Here is a 19,249-nt window from a genome sequence, read left to right as displayed (position 1 = left end):
TCATCCCGGGCCTACGTGTCAAGATGACAGCATCGTACATCACACTGAAGACATTATTGGCTCTTACAAAAATAAATGGTTTTACATTAAACGTAGTTTAACTAGGCTATTTGTTGCACAGAAACCACAAACTCAGCATTGATTGATCACTTTATAACCATACAGTTTGTTAACTAGCCTATACAAATGATAATTATTCTGCCCAAAAACATGATTACACTTCTACTAAAATAAAATCATGGGGTATTTTCCTGATTTTTCTTCATGTGACACTACTGTCACCCTCACCATGATTGTAACAAAAAAAATGTTGTTTAATATTCAGGATGTCAACATGTGCACATTTTATTATTCTGTGTGCATCCCTTGTTGCCAAATGCTATTTACACTAGTTCAGCCAACCAATGTCTGGTTAGACCCCTAAAGTTTAAAAAGATGCACTAAAACAATGGCATATAGTTGTGCATAGGGATTTTTACTTTTCCTATTAAAAAATAAATAAATAAATGATTTTCCTAAATCAAAATTAAAAACAATGTTTGAAAAGTTTAAATAAAGTGCCTAGTGTTTATTAAGAATAAAGTATTTATTGGGTAGGGTTAGGGGTCAGTGTAGGCAGGGTTTTTATTGTCCCAACAATGCAGCATCCATTTTATCATTTTAATAAATATAATCATAAACACTGTTGTTATTGCATCCTGCTTATCTACAAAAATACTAAGGTGCAAATAGTATCTGCCAATATAGATAGCATTTAATGACTATTTATACTTATTGCAAATATATAAAATTTATGTAGGCTATTCAATAAAACTTTTATATTGGAAGCATATCACTAAGAAAAGGCTGATGTTGTCACTTAGTGTAAATAGTATTTTAAACTATTTGCACTTAACTTTATTTTAATTTAATAAAACCGTAAAATGAATAAGTGATTCATAGATCAAGTGTTTTGCATTTTCAATGGGTTATTTATTTTACGATTTGTCTAAGGAAATAACAAACAGCTGAATTATACTTTACACATTCCTAAAAGCTAATACACTTGTTACTGTATGTTGTTATGTTTTTTTTCTAATTTAATCAACACCATTTAGCAGACACAATGATAAACTGTAGACCTACATTGATTAATAGCCTAAATAAACATTAAAAAATGTCTCAGCTTTGCAAAAGGGTTTTTTTGTGTAAAAGAAATAGGCTAAACACAAATATACAAGTGGAACTAAATTATAGCCTAAAGCTATACTTTATACTTAAAACTATACTTCATACTGGGCTTTTTTGTTTGTTATTTAAATATGTGTCAAATCAACACCATTGTCATCTTAGTAACAATAAAAGTAACAATATTTAAGACACGACTATGAGGAAAAAAAGAAAGAAACTGTTTTTTTCCAAAAGCCGCTGCGGTGTAATGGCAAACAATTGCTGCCTCAGAAACCGCGAGAGATTCCCACGATACTGTTGTGGTGACACACTGCCACACTTTCCCACGCGCGCTCGCGTTCTGGCGCATGGATCCTCCTTTAAAAAAGCTCGTGGCCCGGTGCTCGTGCACGCGCAGCAGCCAGTGGTGCGAGATCATGTGAGAGTCCACGCGCCGAAAGTAGGTTAGACTACAGAGCACCGCCGACCCGGAGAGAGGGAAACTGGGGAGCGCGTCATTTTGTTTGCATAGCTTACATTGCGCGCTTGCAATTGGGCAAAAAAAAATGAAGACTAGGATTTGGCGGAATTTATTCTAAACAACCGGACGTTGCTTGTTTTAGGAAGACGAGTCTGACAGCACAATAACTTATGAGTTTTAGTCCTTTTATTTTCATGCAAGCACTCCTTTGTGGAGTTTTACCAGTTTCTACCAGATTTTTACTTTTGGAGATCAAATGCGCCGGAGTTGCATTATTTATCGCAGATAATATAACATCAAAATGAGAGGTAAGTTATGGGGAAAAAAATATGTAATAATTACAAACGAAATTAATATTGTCTCATGACTGCAACCAAATTTTGACAGCGGTACTTGTTGTTATATTCGCTTAGATATTTTATTGCTCAAACTCATTGCCAAAGTAAATCAGCCCGAAATGTAATTTAGATGATCTGCAAACGTTGGTGATTTGTAACATATGTCGTCCTTTGGTGTCCTTTCAATAGATAAACAAGCACAGAATACTTAAAAAACGAAAATTACAAACTTCGTATGTTTTGTTTTGCTTTATGTTTTCCCTTGCAAGCGTGGACGAGAACCGGAGAGCGCAGCTTGTAGGAAATGTCTCGCAGTAATTAATGTTAAACGCCGCTAAGCGAGATTATGTAAGAATAACGCAAAGTGACAAACATGCTTAAAAGGCAGAATTGCCATAGTCTGAATTGTCTGGTAAACTTTGCTTTGTTCAAAAACTCATATAGCCGTGTGCAAAATTGTTTTGAATGTGGTATTCTTTGGGCACGTATAGGGATAAGCTCTGAAGCGCCATGTTGAACTTGAGCTCCGGTGAATTTTTAAGTGTCATTGCGTGACATTTATTGTCAAGGTTCATCAGTAGATTCAGGGGAGCCCGTCTGAATGTCAATAGGAGTAGTTGAGGGGAAGGAGAGAGGGGTTGTACTGTATCTCGTGTGTTTGTGGTTGTTTTTTCAACCGCGTGGCTGCCGGTGTGTGTGTGAGTCTATTTGCTCCACTGACCTATTTCTGTCATTGAGAATTACATAGCATATAACAGTTCTGAATGATCAATACTGAATTGAATTTTAATATAAGTTTATCGTTTTCAGCTATTTTAGCTTAAGGATTATAACTTTTACTCTGAATCTCGGCATTCCCAAAACATTGCCGCCAATGTTGAACCTGATTTGAAGGAAACAACGCCTGCTTTGGTGCGAATGCGTAATAACATCTTAACAACATCGTAACAACAATCCAGTCTGTGAGACGTCGTAAAAAAATCACAATATGATATAATAATAGGGTTTATTAAAATGTAGGCTACATTAAAATTTGAGTTATATGGCTTGTATAGCACTATATGTTTATTATTTAATGTAACATTATTTTTGCAATTAGTTGTTAAACTTTTTATTTTTGTCTTTTATTCTGTTGCAAAAGTCCTTATGTAAGTTTCATTATTGAAATTCTTAATGGTTCAATTACTGACGGCTAAATAAGAATCCTTCTAAATGTCAAAATCAGGTTTATTGTGCCAAGAGCATATATTTCCCATAGCAATAAAGTAATTGTTGTATTTGACACATCCTATTTTTTTATAAAGTTTTATTCTTTAATTGACAGATTGTGATAAAGTAGACCCCAAGAGCAAAAATGCTATTAAATGTGCACATTGACAAACCTTTTCCTTTGGCTCTATAGCTCTGATGGCTTTGAAGACTTAAGCAATGAGCCATCTATAAATGAATGCTGAGCGGCTTAAAGCACTGGCACTTTGAAACCTGGCCATGTTTCCATTCATTTAAACTTAAGCACAGACTGTGAGAGAATGTGCCCAGCCTCTTAAACTATTGAAACTTGAAGATTTTAGTCATTTTGTCAGCCATATAAAAGGGACACATTTTAAAATAACTATATTCTATACGGACTGTTGTTGTGATCATTTTGTAAATGAATTTTCGATGAATGGATCTTATGTGTTAATGACACAGTCATTTAACTATTATTTTAATTAGCGCCTTTTAATAATAAAAAAAAAATATTAATCGATTAAAATTCATCTAATATATTCTTTCAAACAGAATTATTTTATGTTTTAGGTTGAATATGTGAAAAATTTCTGCTTATTTGTATTTTGCGCTGACTCCTACTATTGCTCAATCAAGCTTTATCAAGATAATTAATGCCCATCAAGAGCCACCTTACACTCCCTATCAGCTCACCATGTTTTTCAACTTGATGTTGTTACTTATACCAAAGAATTACTCAATCCCTCTGTGCATATTTAAAGAGAGCCTCCTGGTGTCATTGCACCATCTCGCTTTACTTGTTGTAGGAGAGGAAAAATCATTACAGCTGACCACAAAACTGTGAGACTAAGCTCATTTTTAAGCAGATTTCTTGTTAAGGACTCAGAGAGGTTTTCTAAATTGTGAGCTATTTGTCCTAACATGAATTGCTCACACCAAAACCATGCAGTTCGGATTAGCTAGTTATGCAAATACAAAGTGCATGGCAAACAGGGTCTTTGGACATTGCCGGACAAAGTTGCTTGTTTAGGTGCGATAAGAGGGCAAAGTCTTTGCCTTGGTGATGGGGTTTTCCCAGCATTACACAGTGAAACTGCTGACTGGTGTTTGATGGACTGACACTGAGTTTTCTGGCATAGAGTGGCCCAAGGAAGAAGATAAGGAGAGGTAGATTACTTACACTAGCCTGCCTGATAAACATAGCACTCTAATAAATCTCCTCTTAATTAGTTTTCTGCATTTAGCCTTGGCTTAATCAATCAAGAGCTGTTTGAAATGTATGCTTTTGATGGAGCTGTTTTAAGGGGAATTCTCATAATATGTTATGGGACGGAAATGGCTGTTAGCATAACAGGTGGTTGACTCTGTTGTCATATAGATTTGGTCATAATCATGTATGCAACAATAACAATACATTTTTTCCCATTTTTCATTTACTGATTTTTACGAAAACATAACCTGTGATCTTTTGCCTTTACTGATTGCTAGTAGTCAGTGCCATATAGTTGTGATATTCCTATTATGTAAGCAGCAAAATTCCTTTTGTTTTGTATCATGAATTTGCATATACATATCTGGCACATAACTTGGTAAAACTGGATGGCCAAGTCAAGGCCTGACAGTATATAACCTCCAGCCACCATGCACAGGAGCCGTAGATTTAAAAATAGTTTGATGTGAGTACTTTGAGGCAGCTGGGACTGCGCTCAAATTCTTGTCAAGCTGCCACATGTTAAGGGCAAGTGTAAGTTACAGTGATCCTTTGAAACCCACTGTAGATATTGCCCAGGTCATGTACTTGGCCTTGGCCTTTGCCAGAACATAAAACATATACGAATGAGCTGTGTCTCCGGCAAAGGGTTAATCACGATTGCTTTAAACTTGTCTAAGATGGCACTGTTTGGTTTTGTGGTGCTACCTTAAGCATGCCAAGATGAAGAAAAAGAAAAGTATTTAATCAGATTACAGCCCATGCGAAGCTACCACACAAGCGCCTCTTTCGGCCTGCTAGAAAAGTGTGTCAGTAGAACAGCTCAGTCCCATAGCTTGAGGTGAGTGACATGCGAGTTGTCCAGTTAGCATTAGACCTGTGCTGTCACGAGCCAATGAGAACGCGGGAGGGGTGGGATGAATCGATGCTCGTCACTGCGTTGCTAGGGTGATCTCCTCTGAATGAGTGTGTTCGTGGAATGTAGCCAGACAGCAGTTATATAACAGAGAAAGGGTGTGGGGGGGTCAGAATTGGGTAGAAGGAAAGAAAGAGAGAGGCTGAATATGTTCCATTTAGTGCACCGTTCATTTTGCAGGACATTTCGTATAATGGAAAAACTTCTAATTTCTTATTCTTTTGAAGCTTACAAGTAAGTAGTGAGCTTGTGTTTATAACTACACTAAAGGAGACACATCTTGTTCTTCGTCTGACCTTCCTTGCTCATGTGTGATGCACACATCTGCTTTGAGGTGTGATTCTGTGTGCCATTATCTCTGAACAGCCGGTTCTCTTTGTAACATCACAAAGGCCGTTATCTAAGATATTGCGTCAATGCACATAACCTTTTTACAACGTGGATGAGAGAGGACAGGGTCACACATCCTGATTACCTGAAAATATATAATATTAGGAACCAGATTTGGAGACTTCCTATTTCTTGTTACATTTGACTCATGTGTAACAGAGTCAATGAAACTTTATAACTTTGTGCCCACCTGCATTCAATGTGATTAACCTGCTATTTAGGGAAGCACAACATAAAAAGAGCCGCCGACTTACCTGTGCACTGTTTAAAGTATACAATACGTGCACAGTTTTGTTTTGTTTCGAGGCACTGATTTTCTTCATTTCCTGTTTTGACACGACAAAGACACAGTTCGTGAACCTGCGGCTGTTTATCATTCGAATACAGCGTATCACAATCCGCTTAATTCGAATGCAAGTCTGCCAAGCCAGCAAGCTTTGTTTAAAAAGCTTTGTGCTATTATGTCATCCTCTTGGATAGGTCAAAGTCTTGAGTTGTCTCATCATCATGAGTTATCTGTGTGTGGGTAGTATTGAAAAAATATGACACTGTTAATGTTTCCACTTTCATGTAGGCCTTTGCACTGGCCTGTATTTCTACATTTTACTGAACAATCAAAGATCAACAGGTGAAACAAAGGACATGGTTCACTGTACTATAATGTAGATAATTGATAGCCGCCTGTGCTTGCTAAGCCAGAATTGTCTAAGCTAATGTTTTACCCCTTGTTTTCTTTCTTAGCTCAAATTGAGGTAATCCCATGCAAGATTTGTGGAGACAAGTCATCAGGCATCCATTATGGAGTGATCACTTGTGAGGGTTGCAAGGTACGTGAGCACAACGTTCTCACTTTGCCCTTTAAAATTTGAACTTTTGGGGTTCAACCATATGACCCCTCTGCTTAACACAGGTAGATCACACTTTACAGTTGGTTCCTTTTTCTTTGCCTTTATTAAAAGTTTCTTTTTCTTAAAATAGCTGCGTGAAAAGAGTTACTGTACAAGACAATTCAAGCATACTGTAGCTACACCCTGATGATGTATTCAGACTCAGATTCAGTATGCAATACAACCCCTTTATCTGATTGGTCAGTGGGCGACTGTATTGTATACTGAAGTCTCTGCAGTACCAGAGCTGAGCAAAGTGTTTCTGTAGTGAGGGGTTTCCCAAACTGGGGTCCACAAACCCCTGGTGGTTCATATGGGAATTGCAGGGGGGGTCATGGGTTGATGAAAAATGATTATTAAATGGTTAAATCATAAAATATAAATAAATAATTTTTAAATATTTAAAAAAAAATAAAACCCTTAGAACTGCAAATGGACAGATACGTTTTTTGTCCTAATGAAAGGACCAGATAAAGGTCCAGTAATGGGTAATAAAAACAATATTAAAAAACTACTGATAAAAAAATTGAACGGATGTAAAATAAATGTTTTAAAGGTAACATGCAAATATGCTATTAGATTATTGAAATGTTTAGGGGGTACTTAAAGTAAATAATTTAGGTCAAGGGGGTTCGCCTGACAAAAATGTTAAAAAACCCCAGCTGTAGTGCATTAAAGCTCATTCATGTTTAACCACAGAACTTGAGTATAAAGTTATCATGAACTGTCATGAATTTGACATGATTGACTGGATTAAACATTTATTCTGTTAATTAAAAAAATTTAGGGAAACACTTTACAATAAGGTTCATTGTTTAACATTAGATAATGTATTAAAGGGGCCATGGCATGAAAATCTGACTTTTTCTATGTTTAAGTGCTATAATTGGGTCCCCAGTGCTTCTATCAACTTAGAAAATTGTGAAAAAGATCAACCCAGTAACTTTGTTTTGTTTAACCATTCTCTGCAAGCATGTGAAAAAATAGGTCATTAAAATTTGGCTCTCCTTATGATGTCATAAGGAGATCTTATAAAAACACCGCCCCTTAATCTGCACTATCCAACCACGGCACAGTCATTTAGTCCAGAGAGAAAGAGAGAGAAAAAATAATTCACAGCACAATTGAGTTTCAATTGCAACAAACCACCATCATTGCAATCAGTGTTTGAATTTCATCAGCTCATTTGCATTTTAAAGGACACACCCAAAACGGCACATTTTTGCTCACACCAACAAAGTGTCAATTAACATGATATAATAAATTATCTATATGGTATTTTGAGCTAAAACTTCACATGTGTACTCTGGGGACACTAAAGATTTATTTTACATCTTACAAAAAGTCTTGTGATATGACCCGTTTAACTAACATGAACGAACCATGAGCAATATATTTTTTACAGTATTTATTAATTTTTGTTAATGTTAGTCAATAGAAATAAAGCTGTCCATTGTTTGGTCATATTATGTTACAAGATTTTAATGGCTGAAATTAATAAATGCTGTATAAGTGCAGTTCATTATTAGTTCATGTTAACTAATGTAGTTAACTAATGTTAACTAATGAACCTTATTGTAAAGTGTTACCAAATTAAGATTTTTTTTTAAATTAGTTGAAATAAAGGAATAAAAGTTGCACTGGGGACAAAATTTAGGGGACAAAGTCACATCCATAATTTCTTTGTTTGATACTTTTAAGACTTTTAAAACTTTGGGATTTATTTAAAAGGTATCCCTTTATGATAAAAGAAATCCCTGTATGATATTTAATTTAAGAACCCAGATTAGGTCCAATTATAGTTATGAAGCTTATTTTCTGTATTTTTCCAGGGCTTCTTTCGTCGAAGTCAGCAGAACAATGCAATATACTCCTGCTCGAGGCAGAGGAACTGCCTTATTGACCGAACCAATCGCAACCGCTGCCAGCACTGCCGCCTGCAGAAATGTCTTGCGCTGGGCATGAGTCGCGATGGTGAGTCTACTCTTACTCGGGCAAACTTCCTCATCCAGATGTTCGAGTTTCCTTTGCTTGCATTTAATGCCCACTGGCATATGCATAAAGAAAAAAATGTGGCATGAAATTACAATCATAATGTTGCATAATGTTGTCTGGTCTCGTTTTGTGAGTTATCTATGTTCCTAGTGGTTACTAGCTTAACTTGCATTAACAGTGCAAATGTCCCATAAAAGACACACACATAGAGATCAAACTGTATATCTTGAATACACTGTAAATTGCTTTGGATAAAAAGGTCTTGCCTAATTAGTAAATGTGTCAGCTTATATGAAAAATCTAACATTGTTTTTTCTGCAGCTGTGAAGTTTGGCCGCATGTCCAAAAAGCAGCGTGACAGCCTCTATGCAGAGGTTCAAAAGCACCAGCAGTCCCAAGAGCGAGCTGGAGGCCTGGGCGGCACTGGACCCGGAAACACTGGTGAAGAATCCGGTGACAATGGCAGCTGCCACGCGCGTACCTACAGTAGGGGCTCCAGCACTACCCTTAGCGACTTGGATGACATTACCATGCTACCCGACGGGCTGCTGTTCGATCTGCCGCTCACGCCAGAAGGAGCTGGCGATTGCTGCAGCCTGGAGCTGTTGGGGAGCAGCGGAGGAAGCACTTCATCTTCCCAGAGTTCCCCTGAGCAAAACAGACAGGAGTTTACAGACGCACCGCACATCAAACACGAGTATGAGTCAGGACTTTTCTCTCGCTCGATGCTTAATCCACCAGAAGTCTGTTCTTTGCTGGAAATTGGTTAGTTTAAAAATCCCACTTTCTGAGTTTTTCGCCAACTTCAGGTCTGGATGTTAGGGTGGTATTTTACAATTGTATGTTTCTGCAGAACGCATCACACAGAACGTGGTGAAATCCCACATTGAAACGAGTCAGTACAGCCCAGAGGAACTAAAGCGATTAGCTTGGACCCTCTATACGCCTGAGGAGATACGCGCCCATCAAAACAAGGTATCTGTCTGTGAGATGCGTCATACTTTCTGTTACCTTAAAACTAGGTGTAACTGCGTAATCGGAACATTGTGATCTAGTAATTACCCATCCTAACATTCCAATTGAATGAATCACGCAGAATACAAAAGTTAAGGTTATAATTTTCTCATAGCTTTATTAAAGATACCAATTTGTCTCAATTTTGATTATTATTCTTATTAAAAGTGTCTAACCTATGTTTAAATTTTTTTTCCAAGTCCACTGAAATACTGTGGCAAGAGTGTGCCATGCACGTCACCAATGCCATCCAGTACGTGGTCGAGTTTGCCAAGCGTATCACTGGGTTCATGGACCTGTGTCAGAATGACCAGATTATCCTTCTCAAAGCAGGTCAGCCCTAAATCTGTACAACAGCACAACCAAATGAGACATTACTGTAATCCGTCAATACTTTCAGTAAATACTCTTACATTATGTGCCTGGTTTTATTTGGCCATATATTTCTACATTTTTCTCTATGCAGTTATTTTTCAGCAATTTAATTAAAGTCTTTATAGTTGTCATTTGAGTTTGAACTGTACAGTATATACAGTATTCATTATCGTCTGTGGTCTAACAATGACTCTTTTCTTGTTTCTTTCTCACTCTCTCTCTCTTTTCCTGTGTGTCATCCTTTTGTGCATTGTGTTATGTGCCTTTTACCCAATTTGATATTTGAATGAAAACAAAAAAACACTTTTGTCTCTCTTCATCCTTGGTGATGACATCACCATTCATTTGCTGGTAACAATTATTATGTCTGTTTTCATGAATCCACAATTTGTGGAATCCCAATTTTTTTTGTTTTCGTGCATGGGTGTGCATTCGTTTCTGCAAATTTCTCCACTCTGCCTCCCTTACTTCTCCTGCTTTTCCCTCCTTTCCATCTTCTCTATGGTGTTGATCCTCCAGGCTGCTTGGACGTGCTATTGATCCGAACGTGTCGGGTCTACAATCCCATCAACAACACGCTGTTGTTTGATGGAAAGTATGCAAGCCCTCAGCTCTTCAAAGCACTTGGTGAGTCTTTCCAGCAGACCGTTCATGTGATTTACACCATTACAAAGAGCGTGTTTGCAGGTTTACCTGCTTTGTGAGGTGAATTACAATGTAATTTTGAGTCCTTTATTGTTATTTTATTGTACTTTTATATGTACTGTCCTAAGTATTGTTGTAAGTATCATGTACAAGTACAATGAAAGACTTTCTTGAAAGCTTCTCGACAGAATATAGACACAATACAACAGATATCACGGCTATGTTGTGTGTGTGTGTGTGTGCGTGTGTGTGTGCGTGCGTGCGTGCGTGCGTGCGTGTGTGCGTGTGTGTGCATTATCCAGTATCATTACTAGGCATTAAAGGGACATTCCACTTTTTTGAAAATATGCTCATTTTCCAGCTCCCCTAGAGTTAAACATTTGATTTTTAACGTTTTGGAATCCATTCAGCTGATCTCCAGGTCTGGTGCTAGCACTTTTAGCATAGCTTAGCATAATCTATTGAATCTGATTAGACCATTAGCATCACGCTAAAAACTAACCAAAGAGTTTCGATATTTTTCCTCTTTAAAATTTGACTCTTCTGTAGTTACATCGTGTACTAAGACCGACAGAAAATTTAAAGTTATGATTTTCTAGGCAGATATGGCTAGGAACTATACTCTCAAACTGGTGTAATAATCAAGGACTTTGCTGCTGTAACATGGCGGCAGCAGGCATAGTTGTGGCATTACGCAGTGCCCGAAAATAGTCCCCTGCTATTGAAAGAAACCAAGGGGACTATTTTCGGGCAGTGCGTAATATCATTACGCCTGCTGCAGCCATGTTACATCAGCAAAGTCCTTGATTATTTGCCGGAATGAGAGTATAGTTCCTAGCCATATCTGCCTAGAAAATGGCAACTTTTAATTTTCCGTCTGTCTTAGTACACGATGTTACTACAGAAGAGTCAAATTTTAAATAGGAAAATATCGAAACTCTTTGGTTAGTTTTTAGCGTGATGCTAATGGTCTAATCAGATTCAATAGATTATGCTAAGCTATGCTAAAAGTGCTAGCGCCAGACCTGGAGATCGGATTGTCCCTTTAACGTGTGTTTAACATTAGCATTAGGTTATAAACATATGTACTTTTATGTATTTACTGTTTCATTCCTCATCTGTAGGTTGTGATGATATGGTGAGTGCTGTCTTTGAAATGGCTAAAACCCTGAGTCGGCTACAGCTGTCTGAAGAGGAGATGGCACTGTTTTCTGCCACTGTACTTTTGTCTCCAGGTAGTGTAACATTAATAAAAAAATTCTTTAACTCCTACACTACCGCCAATACATACATACCCGAACAATGAGGTAACATATTCACTGACCAATGAAAGAAAATAAAGAGCTTATCAATGTAGAAAATAACCTTCTTTTTTATTTCACAGATCGGCCTTGGTTGACAGATAGCCAGAAGGTACGGAAGCTTCAGGAGAAGGTCTATGTTGCATTGCAACACTGTCTTAATAAAGGCGGTGCTCCTGAGGAGAAACTGACAAAGGTAACAAATTCATCCAATGATTAAATGCAAATAGATCTGGTATATGCAAACACCTTAACTGTATTTTCTTTCTTTTGGCTTCACAGATGGTGTCCAAGTTACCCATGATGAAGTCTATTTGCAACCTTCATATTGACAAGTTGGAGTTTTTCCGCCTCCTTCACCCAGAAACAGCCTACAATTTTCCTGCTCTCTACAGAGAGGTTTTCTGCAGCGAGATCACCTTCCCAGACTCCACTGAGGGCTAACATTCATTGAAGTGCTATACTGGTGCTGATGAGAGAGAGAGAGAGAAAGGTAGAGAGAGATTAGGAATTACAGAGGAAGGATATAGGAGGCAGATGGATAAGTGTTTGAAAGAAACCAGCAACACACTGACAATCCTGCACATTACACTTTAAAACTCCATCTATAACCTCCCTCAGAATGGCGTAACTCCAGAAAGGGTACTCCATAAAAATTAGGTGCTTGAAATGTGGATTGAGGGATATTTTTCCTTCATAATTATTTCTGTACCTTTAGCAAGAGCATTTACCTGAATGTAACCCATCTGACATGTGGCTCAGGGTTAGGACAGAATGTATTATGTATTATTCCTGGCCCGTATGTACACAGCTCTTGAGGCAACAGTTTTGAATCCAAGGCAAAACTGTTTTAAGGGACCAAACGCAAGCACTCCTGAGGTCATAAATGCCACATGAGCATCCACGTTTTTAGACACTAACATACAAAGCAGACATTGTACAAACACGCATGCACATGCCTATTTCGAGCTCATAAAAATTGAGACAATGCAATTAAACTAACGAAAACCTCATCCCTGCTTCCCTTTCCCATGCAAATGCCACTTCGATAAAGATGTTAGATACTATTTTAATATCCTTGTTTGATTTGAACAGAAACCACATGTGTGTAGAATATTGGATGTTTGAAAATAAATATATTTATAAACAGAGTGAGATATATATGTAGAGAAAGAGAGAGACAGGGGACTAAAAAGATAGAAAGTTGCACCTTTGTGTGAATGTTCTCAGAGACTTCCCAACTATTGGAGTGGAATTCTGGGATGAATGGACTTGCTGATTTTGAAAGTTTATATTTAGATGCAAATGAACAGCACTTAAAATCCTGATACATCACAAAACCCTAATAAAACGCTTTCTTTGAAACCACCTTACATGGCCGGGACTTTGCTGTTACCCTACATTAGATGGCTGAAAGACAATGGCACTATGAAAGAAAGTTTTTGACATCACGGCTCCCGAATGAAACCATTTTCACAGCCGATTTGGGAGCAGGGCCTTGAGAGACTGCAAAGTTCAGAGAAGGAAACGGATGGGAGGATGTTGGATGTTGTTTTCCAGTGTGTTTTTAGAGACGACCTGAACTTACTGTCGGTCTCTAGGGCACCACGGAAATCAGGCCCAGATGTCATCATAAGTAGATAAGTAGATTCACAGACTATACCTCATGCATCGAGTCTGATGTGGGGATCAGTGTTGTTTTGCTCTGCGTTTTATCCCACCACCCCTAACCTTTTTGTGTTCAAATATAGCACAACTATTGGTTGACAGAGCCATCCGCTACCCCCCTGAGTTAGGGAAACTAGAGTTTTAAAACTTGCAATTCAAAGTTAAGGAAAAATTTATCTATTAATGGCGTGATTTTTAATGTCTATTTTTCCTAAAAAGTCCTAAAGCTGAGAAGAGATTTAGGAGTGACCTAGAAACAGGAAAACCAGGCAAGGCTCAGTGGAGGGTTTTTTTAAACCCCCCCCCCCCCTAGTGGCCAAAACAGCAAATGAAAAAATTCTGTAGCTGTGTCAGATTACAGGGTATGAACGAATGTCGTTTTGAATGATTGATAATTATCAACCTTCCTGACAGTTACACTTTAAAGTTCATCTGATGTTTAGTTTTAGCACTGCTGGAACAGTGCCGCTTGTCCAAATTGTATATTTCCTTGTAAGGTTTTTTACAGTTGTGTAATACACTTTTCTGGGTGCTTAATACAGTATCATAATGTTTGCCGGTGCAATAGTCAGTCTTTCTATTTTTAGTATTGAGGGCCTTTACAAACCAAGGATTCGTCACCTTGGGTTTCACAAGCACTCCAGCTTAGATCATTTAACACCCTGTCAAAGTTGCTAAGTTGAGTAAACACTCAGATTTCTTTTTATTTTTTTATACTTGTCTAGTATTAACTGACTAAATTGGACGTGTGAAGGCAGAGAAAGATTGTAGCAAAGTGAAAATACTTTGTAAAAAAACATTTAAAGTTTTAGATGTTGTATTTTGTGGAGTGTAATTCGCAAGTCTCAAGTGATCATCATCTCGTTCTTGAGCGCAGCTCTAAAAGAAGTATGCGTTTTTATCTACACTCAGTCACTCAGGGAGATAGCTGGGTTCTCTGTCCTGCAATGTCTTCTTCAGTTAGCCTAGCAAGACACCTTGCACCAAATAGAGGACCTTAAACCTTGATCACTGTGTATGGTAACTTTTCTTGTGAATGTTTATCGCAGAAGTATCAAAGACTTTTACCCCTGTCTTTTATTTGTGCTTTAAAGGACTTTTTAAGTTAAAAACAGAATAGGATCAAAGTATATATTTTAAAAGGCATGGAGATAAATGTAAGGATGAATTTAATTCAATTCTAGTGTTGTTTTTTATTTAGTTTTTGTGATCTGTTTTTTTTAGTCCTTTTCTGTAATATATATTTTTCACCCATTTAGTGTCATCCTTTGTCGTGAAGAATTCAAATCCTATTTTTTTAAAGAGCATTTTTAAAAAGAAAATCCCTTAAGAGTCCTCTTGTTTGCCATGACCCATCTGTGGTTATTTTCAGTTTTAACTTTATTGTTTTACGGTGTTTAAGTCATGTTATAGATTTTAAGGAATAATTTATGATATATTATAGATACAGAACTTAAAACAAGCACATTAAAGAGTTCTTGTTGTACAATGAGGATTAAACCCATGAATTCCAGAATGTAATAAAGGTCTTTTTACTTTATATCGAGTGATTTGTGGTTAATAAAGAAACTTTATAATTTTGAAAAATTTGAATAATTATGTATACATTTAATTATAAGATGACCTTTAATGTAAACGTGCAATTACATTATCCATTAAACCATTTATTGGTTATTTCCTAACTACATTGTAAGACGGTGTGTATATTGGGAAACTAACTAACAACAGCAGTCATAAATAATACCATAATAATAATAAAAAAATCTGAAATCCACACTAAACAATACTGTAGTATACTTAAACATTTACTAATCTGTAGTAGAATCCCTAGATACTACAGTGTTTTTAAACTGTACCATTATTAGGGTATACTGCAGTTATTACTAAAGTTTATCAATTCACTATTACAATTTACTAAAGGAACATAATACATAGTGTTTCGATAGTGTGAACCCCACACTAAAATACAGTGGTATACTTTTGCATTTACCATAGTAAAATGTAGTATAATTCCTAGGGACTATAGTATTTTTAAATCCTACAATGATAGATATTAAAATGTACTATTGTTGTTAAACTATAATTACAATTTAGTACCATAATAAATTTTTGTGAAACCCACAATACTGTATATTAGGCTAGGCCTATACTTTTGCATTTACTAGTAAAATTCTTAGAGACTAGTGTTTTTTAATCCTATCATGATTAATATTAAAGTATACTATAGTATTTAATAAAGTTTACCAATTCACTATAGTTAATATAAAGTACACATTAAAGGGATAGTTCACTTTAAAATAAAAATTCTGTCATCATTTACTCATCCTCATGTTGTTCTAAACCTGTATGAATTTCTTTTTTCTGATGAACACAAAAGAAGATATTTTGAGAAATGATGGTAAACACACAGCAGTAAGTGACCATAGACTTATATAGTAGGAATAAAAAATATAATGGAATTTAATGGGTACCGTCAACTGTGTGCTTACCATCATTTATTAAATTATATTCTTCATCATTTAACAAAATACTTCCAAAATATGTTTATCCTACCATGGAAGCCAATGGTCACTTACTGCTGTGTTCATCAGAAAAAAAGAAATTCATACAGGTTTAGAACAGCATGAGGATGAGTAAATGATGACAGAATTTTCATTTTAAAGTGAACTATCCCTTTAAATCAGGGTAATACATATTATAAAATAATGCTGAACACTACCATTTGCTTTACTAAATACTGTATACTACAGTATTTTCCATGATGGTATTGTTTTTATTAACTAACTGGTTAGAAAACTACTACTTGAACTAGTTTAGTTAGAAACTGTAGTAGAATTGTAGTAGTTTGCCGCCATCATCTGGCCTATTAAAGCACTTGCTTTTTATGTGCAATGCATTTCCTGACCTGTAGTGGGCGCCTCTGTCCCTATCCCTTTTCCAGCCCCTTCTACACTCACACAAGGAATGTGCTTGCGTTGCGCAGGAAACCGCTAGTTTCTCAAGACTTACAAATGCGGTGTAATTACAGCGTATAAAAGTCACATTTAAGAGAAAGTCACAATTCTTAAGAGAACCAGTGATATTATTGGTGATTAAACGTTTTCCAATTGCCAGCTGGAATATTTTTTGTGGACTGGGAGGGTGTCGTTTGTCTGAGGACTTGAGTTTTATGTTTCACTCAGCGACCGTTGACTTTTTGTCACACACTTGTGTCTGTATACAATCTAATTTATAAGTCGTTTTATCGCCGAGAAAAGGGGATTACGCTTTGAAGATGTCCGTGGCGGGCTTGAAGAAGCAGTTTTATAAAGCCAGCCAGGTTTGCAAAATACTTTTTCTTGTTGTTTTCTTCCATTGAACCGCAGTGCTGTGCCAGCTAGCTTAGCTGAAAGTTAACGTTAGCCTGCTAACGCTGCGCTAAACTTCAGCTTGCTATTCAGCACTTAGAAACTGTTTTATGTGCTTTTGCATGCTATGTGTAACCTGTTTATTAGTGTATTTTGCTATTGTGTAATGTCATGCTCTTAAATGATACAAACTGCTATCTTTGTGTTTACTGTCGGTCTTGTTCTAACTGTTACCTTAATTCTGCTTTGTTATTCAAATGTGATGGCTTTCTTATGCATTATAAATAGCCAGTGTCACCTTAGTGGTGCAATCACACCTTAATAGAGGTGATAATGTGTTGCATTTGTGCGGAAGGGGACCCATTTGCTTTAGCTGGATAATGCAATACAACGCCCCCGTTTTATCGTATCAGTCCATTTGCCACGTTTACTGCAGTAAATGCGTAAGTTTGAAATTTTAAGCGTGAAGACAGAAAACTAAATCGTTTTAGGAAATACGTGCCTGTGTATTTGTGCAAAATTTGCATTCAAATGGCTAGGAATGTGCTGCTGCATCAGGTATACCGCAGTTTCCTTTGGCTGCACTTTAAGTGCCATCTGCTAACAAGTACATTTTCGGTGGGTTTTGTTTTTTTGTGTGTTTCTATGGTAGTTGGTCACACTTTAAGCTGACTATGTAGTTGGAAAGTGGTACTTTACACCAACTGGCTTTCATTAAAACGTGTGCATATCCAGCTATGTAACTTTATTAGTGCGAGTGGGTTAAATAAACCTGCATTTAATTAAACTACAAGTTGCATCAGTTCACATTTAGTTTGGTATGGCAAACAGATTTATCTGTTTATGCTCTTGGGCTAGAAGTAGCCATTGTGGAGTCTTAAAAGTTTATCTTTTAAAAGTTTCACTTCTGTGATCAGGAAAAGCCCTCTCCATAATATTCAGCCTTGCTGTCACACTGAACTTTTTGTATGTGTTTTATGATACAATTAACTCAACACTTCAGTTAAAGTGTTTTCGATAATTTGTTGGTTCGTCTTCGGCAGTGGTCTTCTTTTCCTAAGGGCACATCACAGATGTAGGGGAAACGGTGCATCTCAATGCATGTTTGCTATACTCGGCAGGAAGGGACAATCTGTTGCCCAATTTCCTGTTAGGAGCGGATTCAGATTCCCAGTGGGGACATGACTGGAAGAGCTCAGAGGGTCAGAGAAAAATGGACGGCCGGCGGTGAGTGCTCGGGAACTGGAGGCATAGCATGAATCATGCAGCGCTGAGGGGGGTGGGGGTGCGCTGCTTGGCTCCTTTTATTGGACTGCAGTGCTGCAGAAAACGTATGCCAGCATTCCACAGTATTCAATAATACTTGACAGAGGCTGGAGACCCTGCCAAAAGACACTCTCACACCAGTCACTCCCTCCATCCAGCTTTCTCCTCTGAGCAATTTACCTAAAATCTTTATTTGGAAAATCACTTAATTAAATTAGCTTATTTGTCACACATACAGTTATGCACAGGATTCAACTTGCACTGAAATATAGATTTGGTGTAGTGCTGTGACAGTTGTCATAAGGGCCATCGCGGTGGTGAAGTCTGACCCGCGGTTCTGTGCACGTCACAAACTATGAAAAGTCAATCTGCGCTACCAGTACTCCATCAGAACGTGTTTTTACCTTGGCTGAAAACATAATAACCCCAATAAGGTTCCTCACTTGAACCGTGTGTTGTTTTACGGATGGAAGTGCTACAATAAACGCGCACATAGGCGCTGATCCCGTGGGTGCTCCAGCGCTAGGCTCGAGCACCCATTGAAATGGTCAAGCACATATGCTCATTTAATTCACATTTGCTTCACATTTCACGTATAAAACCACGAGGAAAACGTGACCGTGCCACTTACAAACTTCTTTTCAACATATTTGGCCATTCCAGAGAGTCTGCTGTTGCTAAGTAACCCAACTATTGCTTGACGTTGTGACGTATAAAGCTGCATTCAGACTAGAAGTAGCAGAGCGACGCAATCTCATTGATTTCAATGGAAGCTTGCCGACTTCCAGCGACACAAGCAACAGTGGCCGTTGGTAACTGGGTTGAGCATGTCCAGTTGCGTGACAAAATTGAGAAATGTTTAACTTTATGCAAATTATGAGCAACTTTCGGGAGCGACTACCAATGAGAACAAAGCAGTGATGTTCACGTCAAACATCTCTCGTCAGTTTGAGTGGACGGTACACTTTTGTTTATGACAACCAGATTACGAAATGCCTCTTTTGAAAGAGACGAGAGCGACAAAGTCACTTTTAATG

At 37.4% G+C, this 19,249-nt stretch overlaps 2 protein-coding genes across 6 annotated transcripts in view; both read left to right on the top strand.

The window, feature by feature from the left end:
* Positions 1-1,573: 1,573 nt before the first annotated feature.
* Positions 1,574-15,139, top strand: rorca (RAR-related orphan receptor C a). 2 transcript variants are annotated; one of them, XM_065246741.2, is made up of 10 exons: positions 1,574-1,938; positions 6,456-6,541; positions 8,434-8,575; positions 8,918-9,361; positions 9,450-9,571; positions 9,811-9,943; positions 10,505-10,612; positions 11,755-11,865; positions 12,015-12,127; positions 12,214-15,139. In XM_065246741.2, the coding sequence occupies exons 1-10, from the start codon at positions 1,932-1,934 to the stop codon at positions 12,373-12,375; spliced, it is 1,428 nt and encodes a 475-aa protein (XP_065102813.1). In that variant the 5' UTR covers positions 1,574-1,931; the 3' UTR covers positions 12,376-15,139. The 2 variants fall into 2 exon arrangements, with proteins under 2 accessions (XP_065102813.1, XP_065102814.1); XM_065246742.2 differs by lacking the exon at positions 6,456-6,541.
* A 1,410-nt stretch (positions 15,140-16,549) lies between these two features.
* The window catches only part of sh3gl1b (SH3-domain GRB2-like 1b), a 35,227-nt gene continuing 32,527 nt past the window's right edge, over positions 16,550-19,249 (top strand). For all 4 annotated transcript variants that reach the window (XM_065246740.1, XM_065246739.1, XM_065246738.1 and 1 more), the window contains exon 1: positions 16,550-16,918. In XM_065246740.1, the coding sequence (XP_065102812.1) occupies positions 16,874-16,918 (45 nt within the window). In that variant the 5' untranslated portion in view covers positions 16,550-16,873. The remainder of the gene's footprint in view (positions 16,919-19,249) is intronic.

Source organism: Paramisgurnus dabryanus, chromosome 11 (assembly GCF_030506205.2).
Source record: "Paramisgurnus dabryanus chromosome 11, PD_genome_1.1, whole genome shotgun sequence".
Lineage (NCBI taxonomy): Eukaryota > Metazoa > Chordata > Actinopteri > Cypriniformes > Cobitidae > Paramisgurnus > Paramisgurnus dabryanus.
The sequence above is the reverse complement of the archived record's forward strand: the minus strand, read 5'-3'. Positions and strand labels throughout refer to the sequence as shown.